Here is an 18,265-nt window from a genome sequence, read left to right as displayed (position 1 = left end):
CTGCTGGTTTATAGCACAGATACAGCCTAAATATACAGCCATACATCCAACTGTACGTCCAGATCTGCTGGTTTATAGCACAGATACAGCCTAAATATAGTGCTATTCATCCAACTGTACACCCAGATCTGCTGGTTTATAGCACAGATACAGCCTAAATATAGTGCTATTCATCCAACTGTACACCCAGATCTGCTGGTTTATAGCACAGATACAGCCTAAATATACAGCCATTTATCCAACTGTACATCCAGATCTGCTGGTTTATAGCACAGATACAGCCTAAATATAGTGCTATTCATCCAACTGTACACCCAGATCTGCTGGTTTATAGCACAGATACAGCCTAAATATACAGCCATTTATCCAACTGTACATCCAGATCTGCTGGTTTATAGCACAGATACAGCCTAAATATAGTGCTATTCATCCAACTGTACACCCAGATCTGCTGGTTTATAGCACAAATACAGCCTAAATATACAGCCATTCATCCAACTGTACACCCAGATCTGCTGGTTTATAGCACAGATACAGCCTAAATATACAGCCATTTATCCAACTGTACATCCAGATCTGTTGGTTTATAGCACAGATACAGCCTAAATATAATGCTATTCATGCAACTGTACATCCAGATCTGCTGGTTTATAGCACAAACACAGGTTAGTATAGAAGACGGTTTATTGAGCTTAGTTCAGACTTTAGTCATTGGCCTCAGATGATATTTTTTTTAATTCAGTTTATAAAACGCATGATGTTTTCTGTAAATATAATTACAGCCATCTGCTACATGAACCAAATCATTTATTTCTAAATCCTGACTTTGTAAACCGCAGCAACAGCGAAAATGAGAGCAGATGTAAAAGGATTAAAGTACGGCGAGATTTCTGGAGGAGTTTTTGATTTAGAAAAATTACATAAATTGGGATGTAAACCGCATCCAGTCTTGTAGCTTACAAAGTAGTTTTTTACTTTGATTGCAGAAATGGCAGCAAAAAAACACGGATCTCAAGGAGAAAAAAAGAACAAAAAACAACAACAAAACTACTTCCAAAAAAAAAAAAAAAAAAAAAAAAAAAAAACAAGCAAGCAATATCTTCATTATCAGATCAGTTATCTAACTAGAATTGCATACGGTGAGACTTTGGCTGGTACACACCATGCTATTTCCAGTCCAATTCCGGGTCAAACCGACCCAATCATTTTTCCAATCGCTCCAGTATAAAATTGATCAGAAATCAGATTGCACCTGCCGGAAATGATCAATTCGACCAGAAATCTGATGGGGAAGTGCATGGTGTATACCCGGCATTACATCAGATCCCAGCAGGCATAAAGGACATTGCGATTCTGATAGAGGTCCCACCCCCTCTCGCTCCCATTGCATGAGATTGCTGAGGGCCCCTTTCCACTGTCTCGCATACAATTTGAGTACGGTGGTGGAGGCGCTTTTTGAATGTGATTATGTGAAAACATATGCATTTTTATGTGTGTTTTGAATGCAAATTTTCAACAGGACATTACTGTGACTACACAGTTAGGGGCGTAGCAATAGGGGGTGCAGAGGTAGCCACCGCATCGGGGCCCTTGGGCCAGAGGGGCCCCAAAGGGCCCTCCCTCAACTACAGTATTAGCTCTTTATTGGTCCTGTGCTGGTAATTATCACTTCTATAGATACTTTGTTAATGATTACCACTATTCAAACTGTTCCCCATCCCCTTCTTCCACCTCTGACACTGTAGTTGCCATTAGCAGGTTTTGGTGCGCCGTATCAATTTTTATGTATCGAGTGCTTGGGGGGCCCCATTGTAAAACTTGCATCGGGGCCCACATCTCCTTAGCTACGCCACTGTACACAGTATGTTAGATGAGACAATGGATGCGATTTATCACATTGAAAACTGGGAAAATATTAATTGGCATGTGGGACCATTGACTTTCATAACATGTGAACTGCATGCAGAACAATGCTTGGTGCAAAACTCTGCAGCTAGCTGTCCATCTGTTTGACAGATCACAAAAAACGCATTCAATGGAAACTACTCCATTGAAATTGCATTTTTCACAGCGCTAATGCACATTTTTCTAATGTGAATTCACCTAAGGCAGCCCCTTACACAGGCTGAGATTTTCTTCGGCACTGTATTTGGCCTGAGCGAGTGGCCAAGGACCCCCGAAACGCATTTAAAGGACATCCAAGGTGAAAATAAATGGATGAGAAAAACAATTGTATCTATCCTCCTCCTCAAAAAAAAAAAAAGTATATATCCCACAGTTTTATTTTATATTTAAATATAGTTTTTAAGTTTTTACTGTTTCATTGTCTCTGCTCAAGGACACCTTCACTGAAGTATGCCAGAGCTCAAATTTATGAATTATTGAACCTTTTTATCTCTTTCCTGCTCTCAGAAGCCATTTACTGACAGGAAAGTGTTTTATGGCTGTAATTACTTATCAGTACTTATTATACTACAGTCTGACCCAGTCCTGACTCAGACAGAAACTGTCACTTGCATACCTGATGTTTAACTCTTTCAGGCAGAGAAAGAAAGCCTAGTTATTTGTGCTTGGCACTGTACATACCCATGTCTATCTCATCATGTCACATATCACCCCGGGTGTCCTTTAATAAAATTTGTGAATCTTCTATACGAATCTGTCGCCATTGAGGTGAGCCACCTCAACCTTTTCCTTTTTTAGCTGTTTTTAACACAGTGTTTTCACCATTTGGGCGCCTCTTTCCCTATTGTGCTACACCGTGACAGAACATGTTGTAGCCTGCTACCTCTGGACAGGTCTCTGCCACGAACATCGCCTGAGGAATTGTCTCCTGCTACCTGTCCTCCGAAGTTTGTACCAGTCTTTAGGCTTCTTACACATGCTAGATGGCTCTCGGCTAAGGCGGCAGGTCAGCGATGCAGCTAGCATGTAGAAGTGACACCCAATCATCTATGATGCTTCACTAAAAGATCAGCCAAGAGCTGACTCTGAGCCTGCGAGTGGAATCATGTTTGTTGGTGGGAGCCTGTTCACAACATGCAAATTCCCCAAAAGAGGTAAAGGCAGGGCCGGATTTACCATGAGGCGCTGTAGGCAAGTGCCTACAGGTGCCAAATGATGGAAAGTCGGTTCACTCCCCTCCTCCAGTGCCTCCGCCTGCGCAGTAGAGCCGACCCCATCGGGTTAAGCTATTTCCACTGAAGACCATCAGAAAGCTGCTACTGCGTCTGCGCTGGAGCCCTGAAGGTAAATATTGCCGTGCCTACACAGTGCTTGTCAGCGCTCGTTAGGGAATTTTCGGGGAGACAGCATGGGGGGGGGGGGGAGATCATCTGGATCCTGAGGCTTCCCCACCCAAGGTTTCTTTAATATTGAGGTTCCTCTAGCTACCTAATACTTAGGGGCACTACTAGCGACTTAATACTGAGGGTGTACCTCTGGTTACCTAATGCTAAGGGCTACCTGTAGCTACCTATGACTGGCAAGGGAAGTAAGGGAGAAGAGACAGCTATGACGGCGGACACACTTGTGGTGCAATTCAGTGGGGGTTTGTAGGTTCATGGAGAGAGAAGTATAGGGTATCTGTCTGGACATCTGTGCCTATAGGCTCCTGTAAAGTAAATCCGGGCCTGGGGACAGGTAAATGCCCCCATGCAGCTGAAATGGCTCCCCTGCCAACTCACAACGTTCTTCAGCAACTCACGCTACAGTGGGTTGCAAAAGTATTCGGCCCCCTTGAAGTTTTCTACATTTTGTCATATTACTGCCACAAACATGCATCAATTTTATTGGAATTCCACAAGAAAGACCAACACAAAGTGGTGTACACGTGAGAAGTGGAAAGAAAATCATACATGATTCCAAACATTTTTTACAAATAAATAACTGCAAAGTGGGGTGTGCATAATTATTCGGCCCCCTTTGATCTGAGTGCAGTCAGTTGCCTATAGATATTGCCTGATGAATGCGAATGACTAAATAAAGTGCACCTGTGTGTAATCTAATTTCAGTACAAATACAGCTGCTCTGTGAGGGCCTCAGAGGTTGTCTAAGAGAATATTGGGAGCAACAACACCGTGAAGTCCAAAGAACACACAAGATAGGTCAGGGATCAAGTTATTGAGAAATTTAAAGCAGGCTTAGGCTACAAAAAAGATTTCCAAAGCCTTGAATATCCCAAGGAGCACTGTTCAAGCGATCATTCAGAAATGGAAGGAGTATGGCACAACTGTTAACCTACCAAGACAAGGCCGTCCACCTAAACTCACAGTCCGAACAAGGAGAGTGCTGATCAGAAATGCAGTCAAGAGGCCCATGGTGACTCTGGACGAGCTGCAGAGATCTACAGCTCAGGTGGGAGACTCTGTCCATAGAACAACTATTAGTCATGCACTGAACAAAGTTGGCCTTTATGGAAGAGTGGCAAGAAGAAAGCCATTGTTAACAGAAAGCATAAGAAGTCCCATTTGCAGTTTGCCACAAGCCATGTGGGGGACACAGCAACCATGTGGAAGAAGGTGCTCTGGTCAGATGAGACCAAAATGGAACTTTTTGGCCAAAATGCAAAACGCTATGTGTGGCAGAAAACTAACTCTGAACACACCATACCCACTGTCAAATATGGTGGTGGCAGCATCATGCTCGGGGGGGTGCATCTCTTCAGCAGGGACAGGGAAGCTGGTCAGAGTTGATGGGAAGATGGATGGAGCCAAATACAGTGCAATCTTGGAAGAAAACCTCTTGGAGACTGCAAAAGACTTGAGACTGGGGCGGAGGTTCACCTTCCAGCAGGACAATGACCCTAAACATAAAGCCAGGGCAACAATGGAATGGTTTAAAACAAAACATATCTATGTGTTAGAATGGCCCAGATCTAAATCCAATCGAGAATCTATGGCAAGATCTGAAAACTACTGTTCACAAACGCCGTCCATCTAATCTGACTGAGCTGGAGCTGTTTTGCAAAGAAGAATGGGCAAGGGTTTCAGTATCTAGATGTGCAAAGCTGGTACAGACATACCCTAAAACAGGGGTCCCCAACCTTTTTCGGCCCAGGGACCGGTAACCGTCCAAAATTTTCTCTGGGGCCCGGGAAGGGGGGGTGTGTGTGTGGAAGGGTATGCGCGGCGGCACAGCAAGCACAGTTGTCCCAGGAGTCTAGTTACCCCGGTACAGCTAGTATAGTGCCCCAGTATAATTAGTATCAAAGTGACCAAGTATAGTTGCCCCAGTATAGCTAATATAGTGCCCAGTGTGCCACAGGATAGCTAGTATAGTGCCCAGTGTGCCCCAGGATAGCTAGTATAGTGCCCCAGGATAGCTAGTATAGTGCCAAGTGTGCCCCAGTATAGCTAATATAGTGTCCAGTGTGCCCCAGGATAGCTAGTATAGTGCCCCATGTGCCCCAGTATAGCTAGTATAGTGCCCCATGTGCCCCAGTATAGCTAGTATAGTGCCCCATGTGCCCCAGTATAGCTAGTATAGTTGCCCCAGTATAGCTAGTATAGTGCCCAGTGTGCCCCAGGATAGCTAGTATAGTGCCCAGTGTGCCCCAGGATAGCTAGTATAGTGCCCCATGTGCCCCAGTATAGCTAGTATAGTGCCCCATGTGCCCCAGTATAGCTAGTATAGTGCCCCATGTGCCCCAGTATAGCTAGTATAGTTGCCCCAGTATAGCTGGTATAGTGCCCAGTGTGCCCCAGGATAGCTAGTATAGTGCCCAGTGTGCCCCAGGATAGCTAGTATAGTGCCCCAGGATAGCTAGTATAGTGCCAAGTGTGCCCCAGTATAGCTAATATAATGCCCAGTGTGCCCCAGGATAGCTAGTATAGTGCCCAGTGTGCCCCAGGATAGCTAGTATAGTGCCCCAGGATAGCTAGTATAGTGCCAAGTGTGCCCCAGTATAGCTAATATAATGCCCAGTGTGCCCCAGGATAGCTAGTATAGTGCCCAGTGTGGCCCAGGATAGCTAGTATAGTGCCCCATGTGCCCCAGTATAGCGCCCCATGTGCCCCAGTATAGCACCCCATGTGCCCCAGTATAGCTAGTATAGTGCCCCAGTATAGCTAGTATAGTGCCCCGTGTGCTCCAGGATAGCTAGTATAGTGCCCCAGTATAGCTAGTATAGTGCCCCAGGATGGCTAGTATAGTGCCCCAGTGTAGCCTGATCCCCCCGCGGCCGCCTCTCCTGTTACCTTATGAGCTGGCGGCCGCTTCCTGTCACAGATTTCCGTAGCCGCTGTCCTCCGTGCAGCATCTTCTATTTACAGCAGCGCGTCGCACGGCTGCTGTAAGGAGGGAAGGAGGCGGGGCAGCGGTTCCCATGGTAACGGCGATCGCCGCTACAGGAAGCCGCTGCCCCGCCTCCTTCCCTCCTTACAGCAGCCGCACAGGAAGCGCTGCTGTAATAGGAGATGTACACAGAGGAGAGCGTCTACGGGGAATCTGTGACAGGAAGCGGCCGCCAGCTCATAAGGTGACAGGAGCGGCGGCCGCGGGGGGAGGAGGGGCGAGAGGCCAGACCCGCCGCGGCCCAGCTGGAAACTGCCCACGGACCGGCAGTGGGCCGCGGCCCGGTGGTTGGGGACCCCTGCCCTAAAACATGGCTTTTCAATCTTTTCACTAATTGTACCACTTTTATCACCTGAAAATTTACAAGTACCACCCGTGTGCCTGCGCAGTAGAGCGGACCCGGTCAGGCTCGGCTGTTTCCACCAGAATCCAAGCGGAGAACTGCAACTGCGTATGCAGGTATGCTGACAAGGAGATGTTTGGGCGTCCTATCGCTGGATCCCCTCTACTGTGGAGGAAGGGGGAAGCCTCTAGCCCCCGAGGTCCTCGCTGTGCTGCCCTTCAGAATAGTTCAGACCTCAGATCAGCAGTAACCTGACTATTACTGTGCACCGACTGCCTGGCTGTCTCTTCACCATTGAACTGAGGTCTGAAGTATGCCACAGGGCAACACAGCGAGGAGCTGAACTTTGTGGAGGCAAGATGGGACCAGGACAAGTGGCAGGCAAACCTGAGGTGTACCACCTGGCTCACAGCAAAGTACCACTGGTGGTACGCGTACCACAGGTTGAAAAGCCCTGCCCTAAAAGACTGGCAGCTGTAATTGCAGCAAAAGGTGGTTCTACAAAGTATAGACTCAGGGGGCCGAATAATTACGCACACCCCACTTTGCAGTTATTTATTTGTAAAAAATGTTTGGAATGATGTATGATTTTTGTTCCACTTCTCGCATGTACACCACTTTGTATTGGTCTTTCATGTGGAATTCCAATAAAATGTATGCATGTTTGTGGCAGTAATGTGACAAAATGTGGAAAACTTCAAGGGGGCCAAATACTTTTGCAACCCACTGTATGATCAGATATGACCTTGGTGAGGGAAAGGGGGTGGGGGCAGCAAACCAAACCACCTAATATACACCTTTTAAAAACGTTCTATTCCAGGTTTGCTGAATTGCTATGATTAGGGGATTATGATTGGGAATGGTCAAGGCTTCCTTGAATGCAAATTGTAGGAAAGCTTGGTATTGGGCCAATTAAACTCAACAGTAAGTGCCTTTCATTGGCCCACTTCAGAGCCGCATGCAAGCCGGAATGCTTGCCCCTCCTTGCTTATGCTATGCCTCAGACAGTTGGGTTTCCACTCCTTATGTTGGTGTTTCTCTCCGCAGCATTGTGCTGATGGTGGCCCGCAATGATGCCTCTACAGAACAGCAGCGACGCCCCCTTACTGGAGGCCGAGGGGGAGGAGCGGAAGACGGACCCCTCCCCGTGTGTCCTGGGCTACATACCCATTATATACTACAGCATCCTGCTGGGGCTGGGCCTACCAGGTAAGCCAATCAGAATGCCTCAATCATCCACACAGTCTTTGAAGTCAATTTATTTTTAAGCTTTTAACCACTTCAGCCTACAGTGTTGTTCACCTTATGCATCAGAGCAACTTTCACCTCCCATTCATTCACCAACAACTTTATCACTACTTATCGCACTGAAATGATCTATATCTTGTTTTTTCCGCCACCATTTAGGCTTTCTTTGGGTGGTACATTTTGCTAAGAATTATTTTATTCTAAATCCATTTTAACAGGAAGATTAAGAAAGAAATGGAAAAAAAAATCATTATTTCTCAGTTTTTGGCCATTTTAGTTTGAAATTAATACATGCTACCATAATTAAAACCCATGTATTTTATTTGCCCATTTGTCCCGGTTATTACACCATTTAAATTATGTCCCTATCACAATCTATGCCGCCAATATTTTGATTGGAAATAAAAGGTGCATTTTTTTCAATTTGCATCCATCACTATTTACAAGCTTATAATTTAAAATAAATTATTTTAATATACTCTCTTGACATGCATATTCAAAAAGTTCAGACCCTTGGGTAACTTTTTTTTTTTTTTTTTTACCACTTGCTTCATCAGGCAATAACAACGGAGCAATAGCATACGTGGTCAGTAGAAGAGCCAGGCACCTCTGGTCAGAGGTGCCTGGCTCTTCTACTGACCACATGTGCTATTGGCTCTTCTACTGACCACATATGCTATTGCTCCGCTGTTATTGCCTGATGAAACGGGATCAAACCTGCGAAACGCGTTGCATATTTGGAGTTATATAAAAATAAAATATATTGACTGTCTTTACTACAGTCGTTGTGTGTCTACTTGGAGGAGGTAAGTCCACCACTACCTCCTCTATTTACCAAGAATTTGGTTTTTAAGCTCATTTAGCTTCCTTTTATCCTCTTGGGGCCTCTGTTCTCCTGCATAATATTGAGTCCACCCTGGGTGGAGGGTTGAACCCCATTTTTCTCATCTACAGAGAGCGACTTCTTATTCCTGAGTGGGGTCAGGAAAATCTCCCCACCTGCCTTTACAGTGGTTGCCTAATGGAGACCCTGGTTTGTGAGTATTAATATTTACTCTATCTAGTAACCATTTACCAGTACATATTACACTATTGGGGCTCTTGGTGTTCCTTGTTTTTAACTGTAAATAAAAGACTCTACTTTGCTACTAATGTTATAATTAATTTTATGTGTAATACGGATAATTAATAGATCATACCTTTTTTTCACTTCAGTGTCACCTTAATGAAACATGTATGTAAAACGTGACGGAGAGATGCGATTTGCTGGCCCTGGCGGCACACTTGTTCCCTTTGTACGTGGAAAAGGCTGGTGTGATTAGCCATTAATTACATTCAGCTACATTGCCCCGGTAACGTGGGCCGACTGCTGCGAACCTGATTACGCCAGGCTGCCCTCTAATTATCACATTACCACTAATTCCTTTATTAAATGCTAGTAAAAATGCTTCAGAGGAGAGCAGGCATAAGCGAGCGCCTCAATGAGCCAGATGATCCCTCGCTTTGTACAGGAAGCACGGATCGCCTGCCGCAGCCCATAAAGAGGGGCAATAGGGGGTATTTAACCTTCAATCAGCCCTAATGAGCGCACAATGAGGGTGAGGGTCATGCGTGAAACATTCACTAATGACCAGACTTTCTGTGAAACGGCGCAGAGGCTGAGGAAAGAGAAAATAGGTTTCAAGCATGCAGGTCTCATTTACAACTAGGTAAGCGGCTGACCTGCTACCAAAAAAAAAAAAAAAAAAAAAGAGAGAGAGAAACAGAAAGAAGTTTGCGAAAAAATGAGGAGTAAAGGGAGAAGAGCTAGGGCGGAAGAGCAAGGGGAGAAGAGCGAGGAGAGGAGCGAGGGGAGAAGAGCGAGGAGAGGAGCGAGGAGAGAGGAGCGAGGGGAGAGGAGCGAGGGGAGAGGAGCGAGGGGAGAGGAGCGAGGGGAGGAGCGAGGGGAGAGGAGCGGGGAGAGGAGCGAGGGGAGAGGAGTGAGGGGAGGAGCGAGGAGAGGAGCGAGGAGAGGAGCGAGGGGAGAGGAGCGAGGGGAGGAGCGAGGAGAGGAGCGAGGGGAGAGGAGCGAGGGGAGAGGAGCGAGGAGAGAAGAGCGAGGAGAGGAGCGAGGGGAGAAGAGCGAGGAGAGGAGCGAGGGGAGAGGAGCGAGGAGAGAATAGCCAGTAGAGGAGCGAGGGGAGAGGAGCGAGGGGAGAAGAGCGAGGGGAGAAGAGCGAGGAGGGAAGAGCGAGGAGAGTAGAGCGAGGAGAGTAGAGCGAGGAGAGTAGAGCGAGGAGAGAAGAGCGAGGAGAGAAGAGCGAGGAGAGAATAGAGAGGAGAGAAGCGAGGGAAAAAAAGCGAGGAGAGGAGCGAGGGGAGAAGAGCGAGGAGAGAAGAGCGAGGAGAGGAGCGAGGAGAGGAGCGAGGAGAGGAGCGAGGGAAAAAAAGCGAGGAGAGGAGCGAGGGGAGAAGAGCGAGGAGAGGAGCGAGGGTAGAAGAGCAAGAAGAGGTGCGAGGGAAGAAGAACGAGGGGAGAGGCGCGAGGAGAGGAGAGCGAGAAGAGGTGCGAGAGGAGAAGAACGAGAAGAGGTGCGCGGGGAGAAGAGCAAGTAGAGGAGCGAGGGGAGAAGAGCGAGGAGAAGAGCGAGGGGAGAGGAGCGAGGGGAGAAGAGCGAGGAGAAGAGCGAGGGGAGAGGAGCGAGGGGAGAAGAGCGAGGAGAAGAGCGAGGGGAGAGGAGCGAGGGGAGAAGAGCGAGGAGAAGAGCGAGGGGAGAGGAGCAAGGAGAGGAGCGAGGGGAGAAGAGCGAGGAGAGGAGCGAGGGGAGAAGAGCAAGGAGAGGAGCGAGGGGAGAAGAGCGAGGAGAGGAGCGAGGGGAGAAGAGCAAGGAGAGGAGCGAGGGGAGAAGAGCAAGGAGAGGAGCGAGGGGAGAAGAGCAAGGAGAGGAGCGAGGGGAGAAGAGCAAGGAGAGGAGCGAGGGGAGAAGAGCAAGGAGAGGAGCGAGGGGAGAAGAGCGAGGAGAGGAGCGAGGGGAGAAGAGCGAGGAGAGGAGCGAGGGGAGAAGAGCGAGAAGAGGGGAGAAGAGCGAGGAGAGGAGCGAGGGGAGAAGAGCGAGGAGAGGATCGAGAGGAGAAGAGCGAGGAGAGGATCGAGGAGAGGAGCGAGGAGAGGAGCGAGGAGAGGAGCGAGGGGAGAAGAGCGAGGGGAGAAGAGCGAGGAGAGGATCGAGGGGAGAGAAGCGAGGGAAAAAAAGCGAGGAGAGGAGCGAGGGGAGAAGAGCGAGGAGAGAAGAGCGAGGAGAGAAGAGCGAGGAGAGGAGCGAGGAGAGGAGCGAGGAGAGGAGCGAGGGAAAAAAAGCGAGGAGAGGAGCGAGGAGAGAATAGCCAGTAGAGGAGCGAGGGGAGAGGAGCGAGGGGAGAAGAGCGAGGGGAGAAGAGCGAGGAGGGAAGAGCGAGGAGGGAAGAGCGAGGAGAGTAGAGCGAGGAGAGTAGAGCGAGGAGAGTAGAGCGAGGAGACTAGAGCGAGGAGAGAAGAGCGAGGAGAGAATAGAGAGGAGAGAAGCGAGGGAAAAAAAGCGAGGAGAGGAGCGAGGGGAGAAGAGCGAGGAGAGAAGAGCGAGGAGAGGAGCGAGGAGAGGAGCGAGGAGAGGAGCGAGGGAAAAAAAGCGAGGAGAGGAGCGAGGGGAGAAGAGCGAGGAGAGGAGCGAGGGTAGAAGAGCAAGAAGAGGTGCGAGGGAAGAAGAACGAGGGGAGAGGCGCGAGGAGAGGAGAGCGAGAAGAGGTGCGAGAGGAGAAGAACGAGAAGAGGTGCGCGGGGAGAAGAGCAAGTAGAGGAGCGAGGGGAGAAGAGCGAGGGGAGAGGAGCGAGGGGAGAAGAGCGAGGAGAAGAGCGAGGGGAGAGGAGCGAGGAGAAGAGCGAGGAGAAGAGCGAGGGGAGAGGAGCGAGGGGAGAAGAGCGAGGAGAAGAGCGAGGGGAGAGGAGCAAGGAGAGGAGCGAGGGGAGAAGAGCGAGGAGAGGAGCGAGGGGAGAAGAGCGAGGAGAGGAGCGAGGGGAGAAGAGCGAGGAGAAGAGCGAGGGGAGAGGAGCAAGGAGAGGAGCGAGGGGAGAAGAGCGAGGAGAGGAGCGAGGGGAGAAGAGCGAGGAGAGGAGCGAGGGGAGAAGAGCGAGGAGAGGAGCGAGGGGAGAAGAGCGAGGAGAGGAGCGAGGGGAGAAGAGCAAGGAGAGGAGCGAGGGGAGAAGAGCAAGGAGAGGAGCGAGGGGAGAAGAGCAAGGAGAGGAGCGAGGGGAGAAGAGCAAGGAGAGGAGCGAGGGGAGAAGAGCAAGGAGAGGAGCGAGGGGAGAAGAGCGAGGAGAGGAGCGAGGGGAGAAGAGCGAGGAGAGGAGCGAGGGGAGAAGAGCGAGGAGAGGAGCGAGGGGAGAAGAGCGAGAAGAGGGGAGAAGAGCGAGGAGAGGAGCGAGGGGAGAAGAGCGAGGAGAGGATCGAGAGGAGAAGAGCGAGGAGAGAAGCGAGGAGAGGAGCGAGGAGAGGAGCGAGGGGAGAAGAGCGAGGGGAGAAGAGCGAGGGGAGAAGAGCGAGGAGAGGATCGAGGGGAGAGGAGCGAGGGGAGAAGAGCAAGTAGAGGAGCGAGAGGAGAAGAGCGAGGGGAGAAGAGCGAGGAGAAGAGCGAGGGGAGAGGAGCGAGGGGAGAAGAGCGAGGAGAAGAGCGAGGGGAGAGGAGCAAGGAGAGGAGCGAGGGGAGAAGAGCGAGGAGAGGAGCGAGGGGAGAAGAGCGAGGAGAGGAGCGAGGGGAGAAGAGCGAGGAGAGGAGCGAGGGGAGAAGAGCGAGGAGAGGAGCGAGGGGAGAAGAGCGAGGAGAGGAGCGAGGGGAGAAGAGCGAGGAGAGGAGCGAGGGGAGAAGAGCAAGGAGAGGAGCGAGGGGAGAAGAGCAAGGAGAGGAGCGAGGGGAGAAGAGCAAGGAGAGGAGCGAGGGGAGAAGAGCAAGGAGAGGAGCGAGGGGAGAAGAGCGAGGAGAGGAGCGAGGGGAGAAGAGCGAGGAGAGGAGCGAGGGGAGAAGAGCGAGAAGAGGGGAGAAGAGCGAGGAGAGGAGCGAGGGGAGAAGAGCGAGGAGAGGAGCGAGGAGAGGATCGAGGGGAGAAGAGCGAGGAGAGGAGCGAGGGGAGAAGAGCGAGGAGAGGATCAAGGGGAGAAGAGCGAGGAGAGGAGCGAGGGGAGAAGAGCGAGGAGAGGAGCGAGGGGAGAAGAGCGAGGAGAGGAGCGAGGGGAGAAGAGCAAGCAGAGGTGCGAGGGTAAAAGAGCGAGAAGAGGTGCGAGGGTAAAAGAGCGAGAAGAGGTGCGAGGGTAAAAGAGCGAGAAGAGGTGCGAGAGTAGAAGAGCGAGAAGAGGTGCGAGGGTAGAAGAGCGAGAAGAGGTGCGAGGGTAGAAGAGCGAGCTGCAAGCTCTGGAGCCGTGTCCACCCACTGATTGCTCCAATCCAGGAGAGATTCTGCAGTGCTCAGCACAAGCGAGGGGAAAAGAGTGAGGAGCGAGGGGAAAAGAGTGAGGAGAGGAGTGAGGGGAGGAGAGAAGAGAGAGGAGCCAGGGGTTAGAAAGGAGAAAAGCGAGGAGAGGAGCGAGGGGAGAAGACTTAGGGGAGGAGAGAGGGGAGAAGAGTGAGGAGAAAAGAGTGAGGAGAAAAGAGTGAGGGGAGAAGAGTGAGGGGAGAAGAGCGAGGAGAGGAGCGAGCAAGTCTATCCAATCCAGGAGAGATTCTGCAGCGCCCAGCACAACTTCCCTGCAAGCTCTGAGGCTGTGTCTATCCATTGATAGCCCCAATCCAGGAGAGATTCTGCAGTGCTCAGCACAACTTTCCTGCAAGCTCTGAAGCTGTGTCTATCCACTGATACAAAAAATTACAAAAACGGGTGCACAGGTCCCTCTATTGAAATGTTTACCCACAGGAAGTTTTCCTAGGGGAAGGCAGGATGAAATTACAACTGCATGCCAACAAACCAAACAACCGAATCTTCTGAGTGCACTGAAGCTAGTTCACACACACTCATGAAGAAAGGATCGGCCGATCCGGTTCTGAGTGTGCGTGTGGTGAGATTGGCGGCATGTATGAGTGAGTCCAGGAGTACTCCTTGTGTGATGAAGCCCACGTCTTGTTTTTAAGGGTTCCGGTTTTTAAGGGGGATGGTTTTTCACATGTTTTTTCGATCAATAAACTATTTGCATACAGTTTTTGGAGTGGCGGTTGTTTGGTCTATTCACTGATAGCCCCAATCCAGGAGAGATTCTGCAGTGCCCAGCACAACTTCCCTGCAAGCTCTGAGGCTGTGTCTATCCACTGATAGCCCCAATCCAGGAGAGATTCTGCAGCGCCCAGCACAACTTCCCTGCAAGTTCTGAGGCTGTGTCTATCCATTGATAGCCCCAATCCAGGAGAGATTCTGCAGTGCCCAGCACAGCTTCCCTGCAAGCTCTGAGGCTGTGTCTATCCACTGATAGCCCCAATCCAGGAGAGATTCTGCAGCGCCCAGCACAACTTCCCTGCAAGTTCTGAGGCTGTGTCTATCCACTGATAGCCCCAATCCAGGAGAGATTCTGCAGTGCCCAGCACAGCTTCCCTGCAAGCTCTGAGGCTGTGTCTATCCACTGATAGCCCCAATCCAGGAGAGTCTGCAGTGTTCTGCACAACTTCCCTGCAAGCTCTGGGGCTGTGTCTTTTCACCGATTGCCCCGGATAACCACGCTGCACACACCTCACGCCCCACTGCCCAGTACAGGTACCCGTGTGTCAGTCACACTGTCAGTCACAGAGCAGAAAAGGAGAAATCTACTTTAAAAAAAAAATGAAAACAGCAGCTAAATAACTTAACCACTTCCAGACCACGTCGGTTGAAATCTACGTCCTGCAGGTGGCTGCGCGGCTTTGACAGGGAGTAGATTTCACCTTCCCTGATGCACGCTCCCGCCACTCCTGCCGATCTCGCCGCTCTGCACATGCCGCAGTTCACTCTCGCTGCCGTCTATAAGATGGCAGAGCTCTGTAAGCAGGTCAGGAGCCACTTTTCATTGGCTCCTGACCACGTGCTCACTGTGAGCCAATCCCATTGGCTTACATGGAGTGACAGGTTGAGGAGCCAATGAAAGCGGCTCCTGACCGGCGCACAGCGCTCTGCCATCATAGCGATGGCAGAGAGAGGGGGCCTGCGGCAATGGCAAAATGGCATCACTGACAGAGTGGTGGGTCTGTGTGGCGATTCGCCGGTAAGTGCCGTTTTCTGTTACCAGCAGTCTCTGGTCCTTAAAGGAAACCTGAAGCGAGTAAAATTATTTAACCACTTTGTCCTCGACGTATAAAAACGTCAAGGAGGATAGGCGTGCTCCCGCGGCCGATCGCGCGCGTGCACGCGCACTCCCGGCCGCGGATTCGGTAGCCACGGAATCAATGTATCGGGCTATGGTGCCCGATCACTGATTCCTCTCCCCCGCTGAAAAAGCGACAGCTTCTCTCGGAAGCTTCGCTTTTTCTGAAGCTATGTCCCTCTAAGCGTACATTGTACGCTTAGAGTGACGTCATGTAAACAAACTCAAGATTGCCATCTTGTGGCCAAAAAGTAAAACTACAAGTAAAAGTAAAAAGACATTACAATACACAAATATTTCCCCAAATAAAACACTTTTATATCCCACCCTCCCAAAAATGCCCACTTAAAATGTTTAATAAAAAACGAAACAAAAACCATTACTATAAAAAAAAAAACATAAATATTTACCTAAGGGTCTAAACTTTTTAAATATCTATGTAAAGATGAAATATTTTGCTCTATTTTTTTTTATAAGCTTGTAAATAGTGATGTATGCAAAACAGAAAAAATGCTCTTTTATTTCCAAATAAAATATTGTCGCGATACATTGTGATAGGGACATAATTTAAACGGTGAAATAACCGGGACATATGGGCAATTACAATACGTGGGTTTTAATTATGGAGGCATGTATTATTTTAAAACTATAATGGTCGAAAACTGACAAATATTCTGACAAACAAAAATGTTTTGTTTTTTTTTCTTATTCTTACTGTTAAAATGCATTTACAGTAAGGTAGCTCTTAGCAAAATGTACCCTCCAAAGAAAGCCTAATTGGTGGCGGAAAAAACAAGATATAGATCAGTTCATTGTGATAAGTAGTGATAAAGTTATAGGCTAATGAATGGGAGGTGAACATTGCTCGGATGCATAAAGTGAAAACGACTGAGAGCTTAAGTGGTTAAAATAAACACGACGTAGCTGCAAATGAATATTTTATACTTACCTCACTGTCAGTTCCTCTCAGAAGCGCACCATTTTCTTCTTACAGTGATCCCTTCCAGTTCTGACAATATTTTGTCAGAACTGAAATATCCCAGTTGCTGTCAGTTATATATCAGCAGCTGTCAGTTACAACTGAATGTGCAAGGTAATGTCCATGTTTCCCTATGGCTCAAGTGGGTGATATTACAGTGTAACAGTGTGCTGACCAGGAGGCTGTTATGGGGTTATGGCCATTTTTAAAATGGAGGTCGGAGAATTCCATTGATCACAGTAGACAAATTGGACGCAGGAGAAGAGAAAGGAGGTTGAGGAGTAGACTACACAGGAGGCAAGTATAACCTGTGTATGGTAATTTTGACTTTTTATTTTCAGTTCAGGTTCTCTTTAATGCTGGGCATACATGGTAAGTTTATGCGCCGGTACCAAGCCAGTGGCTCGATGACGGCGTGTCACCGCTCGTCCATGCGTGCGGATCGATTCCCGCTCGTCCCCGCAGGCATGCCTTATCAGCCGCTAGATTCCCCACTATTGTCCGCCCGCGGGGATCGAGCGGGGAATCTATCCGGCGGGTCATCGGACCTGTTTGATATTATCAATCGAGCCATCAGCGGCTCGATTGATAAGGATACAAACTAACCGTGTATGCCCAGCATAAGAGGCCAGAGACTGCTGGTATGCAAGGGGTTAAACAGGGATCCTATTCCAACACTGGCTCCACTAAATGAAAGAAAGGGTAGGACCGATGGTCCCCTATGTGAGCCCCATGCAAATAAGATTCTGCACCTTTACTGTATAAACAGGTGACCTGTATCCATCAACAAGATGATCATGTCACTTTTTTTTGTTTTTTTATCCCAAAAAATTTTGAAACCTGTTCTACCTTTTAATACTTGTACTTCTTGAGTAATTTTTCCCCTGCGTGGGAAAACACTCTTGTTGGAGCTCGGTATTAAAATTCATATGCTCAATAAAAATTATATATAAAAAAACAAAACAAAAAAACAGGGATCCCATTTATCAATTTCACGTTTTCCCGCCGCGTCAATGGGGTGATTCACACTTGAAATGTGATTTCAGATACGGGGGAAAAATCGTGCACCGCGAGCGATCTGTGGGTGACGCACGGGCAGAACACGCAATAAAAATGAAAAGTCATCGTTCCTGGACCCCCAGCGCCGGATGTGTCCATGGCCACAACTTCCACAGAAATCTATTTTACAAGCTTTGAATTCTGGAACGAAATGAAAAACCTGTTATCGCTCCTCAATCGGCAGCAGAAATCCACTTAGGCGACAGAAGCACAGCACAAGCCTGCGGCGCCGGCGGAGGACAAAGCTTTATTGTCTTGTAACAAACGCAGAGCTAGCGGCTGCCTGAACCCTATTCATGCAGTTTACCCACATTATACAGTTACAGGAGGCCCAGCACACAGCTATGCCATATCCATTACCCACCATAATACAGGCAGGTAATGTGACCACTCTGACGCGTGGCAAGGAGCAGAACAATACAGGGAGCGCCAGGTCATGCACAACTACAGCCAATGGAAGAGAAGTGTACAGCGCAGTGTATAGCAAGGCAAAGTCACGCAAGAAGAGGGTATATACAGCAACGCCCCCGTTATCCAGAACTCGGGCAACTCGAAGTCTCAACTAACCGACATGCCTGAGTGATAACGGCACTTAGCTTTTGGCAGGTTTTGAGGCTTACAAAATATTTACTGAGTCTCCAGTGACGTGTAGCAGACTTCCTTGCAGCACCTAGCAGGCTCCTAGCTACTTCCGTGCATGCAAGTCGGCATGTCACGTGATCCGATTCAGGTCAGGTGACACACCAGCTTCCGTGCACGGGGAAACCGGTGTTGTGTCTGATTACGCTGCCTGTGGATTTGCGCTGCCCCGCATGCGCAGTAGGAAACTGTGCGGCCACATTTCCTATAAAATGATGCTGCTGGAGGTAAAATACTAAATATCTCCGCTCCCACACCTCTTACACTCCCCAAATTTTCAGGGTAGGGAGGGGACCCCCCGAACTCCCTCTATACCAAATTGCAGCCCCCGAGACGCGCTGGTTCCCGAGATAGATTTCTCTAATCTATCTCCTG

The 18,265-nt window shown here is 49.2% G+C and overlaps 2 protein-coding genes and 1 pseudogene across 2 annotated transcripts in view; 2 read left to right on the top strand and 1 right to left on the bottom strand.

Annotated features, from left to right (window-relative positions):
- The window catches only part of BTBD17 (BTB domain containing 17), a 530,053-nt gene that overhangs the window by 94,491 nt on the left and 417,297 nt on the right, over positions 1–18,265 (bottom strand). The gene's annotated exons all lie outside the window — the stretch shown is intronic.
- Positions 1–18,265, top strand: part of GPR142 (G protein-coupled receptor 142) — a 62,263-nt gene that overhangs the window by 34,281 nt on the left and 9,717 nt on the right. Inside the window, exon 2 of the mRNA XM_068263566.1 lies at positions 7,685–7,846. Within this exon, the coding sequence (XP_068119667.1) occupies positions 7,708–7,846 (139 nt within the window). The 5' untranslated portion in view covers positions 7,685–7,707. The remainder of the gene's footprint in view (positions 1–7,684; positions 7,847–18,265) is intronic.
- On the top strand, positions 11,385–13,155 carry LOC137541937 (trichohyalin-like; annotated as a pseudogene).

The sequence above is a fragment of the Hyperolius riggenbachi genome, chromosome 12, assembly GCF_040937935.1.
Source record: "Hyperolius riggenbachi isolate aHypRig1 chromosome 12, aHypRig1.pri, whole genome shotgun sequence".
NCBI classification, from domain to species: domain Eukaryota; kingdom Metazoa; phylum Chordata; class Amphibia; order Anura; family Hyperoliidae; genus Hyperolius; species Hyperolius riggenbachi.
The sequence above is the reverse complement of the archived record's forward strand: the minus strand, read 5'-3'. Positions and strand labels throughout refer to the sequence as shown.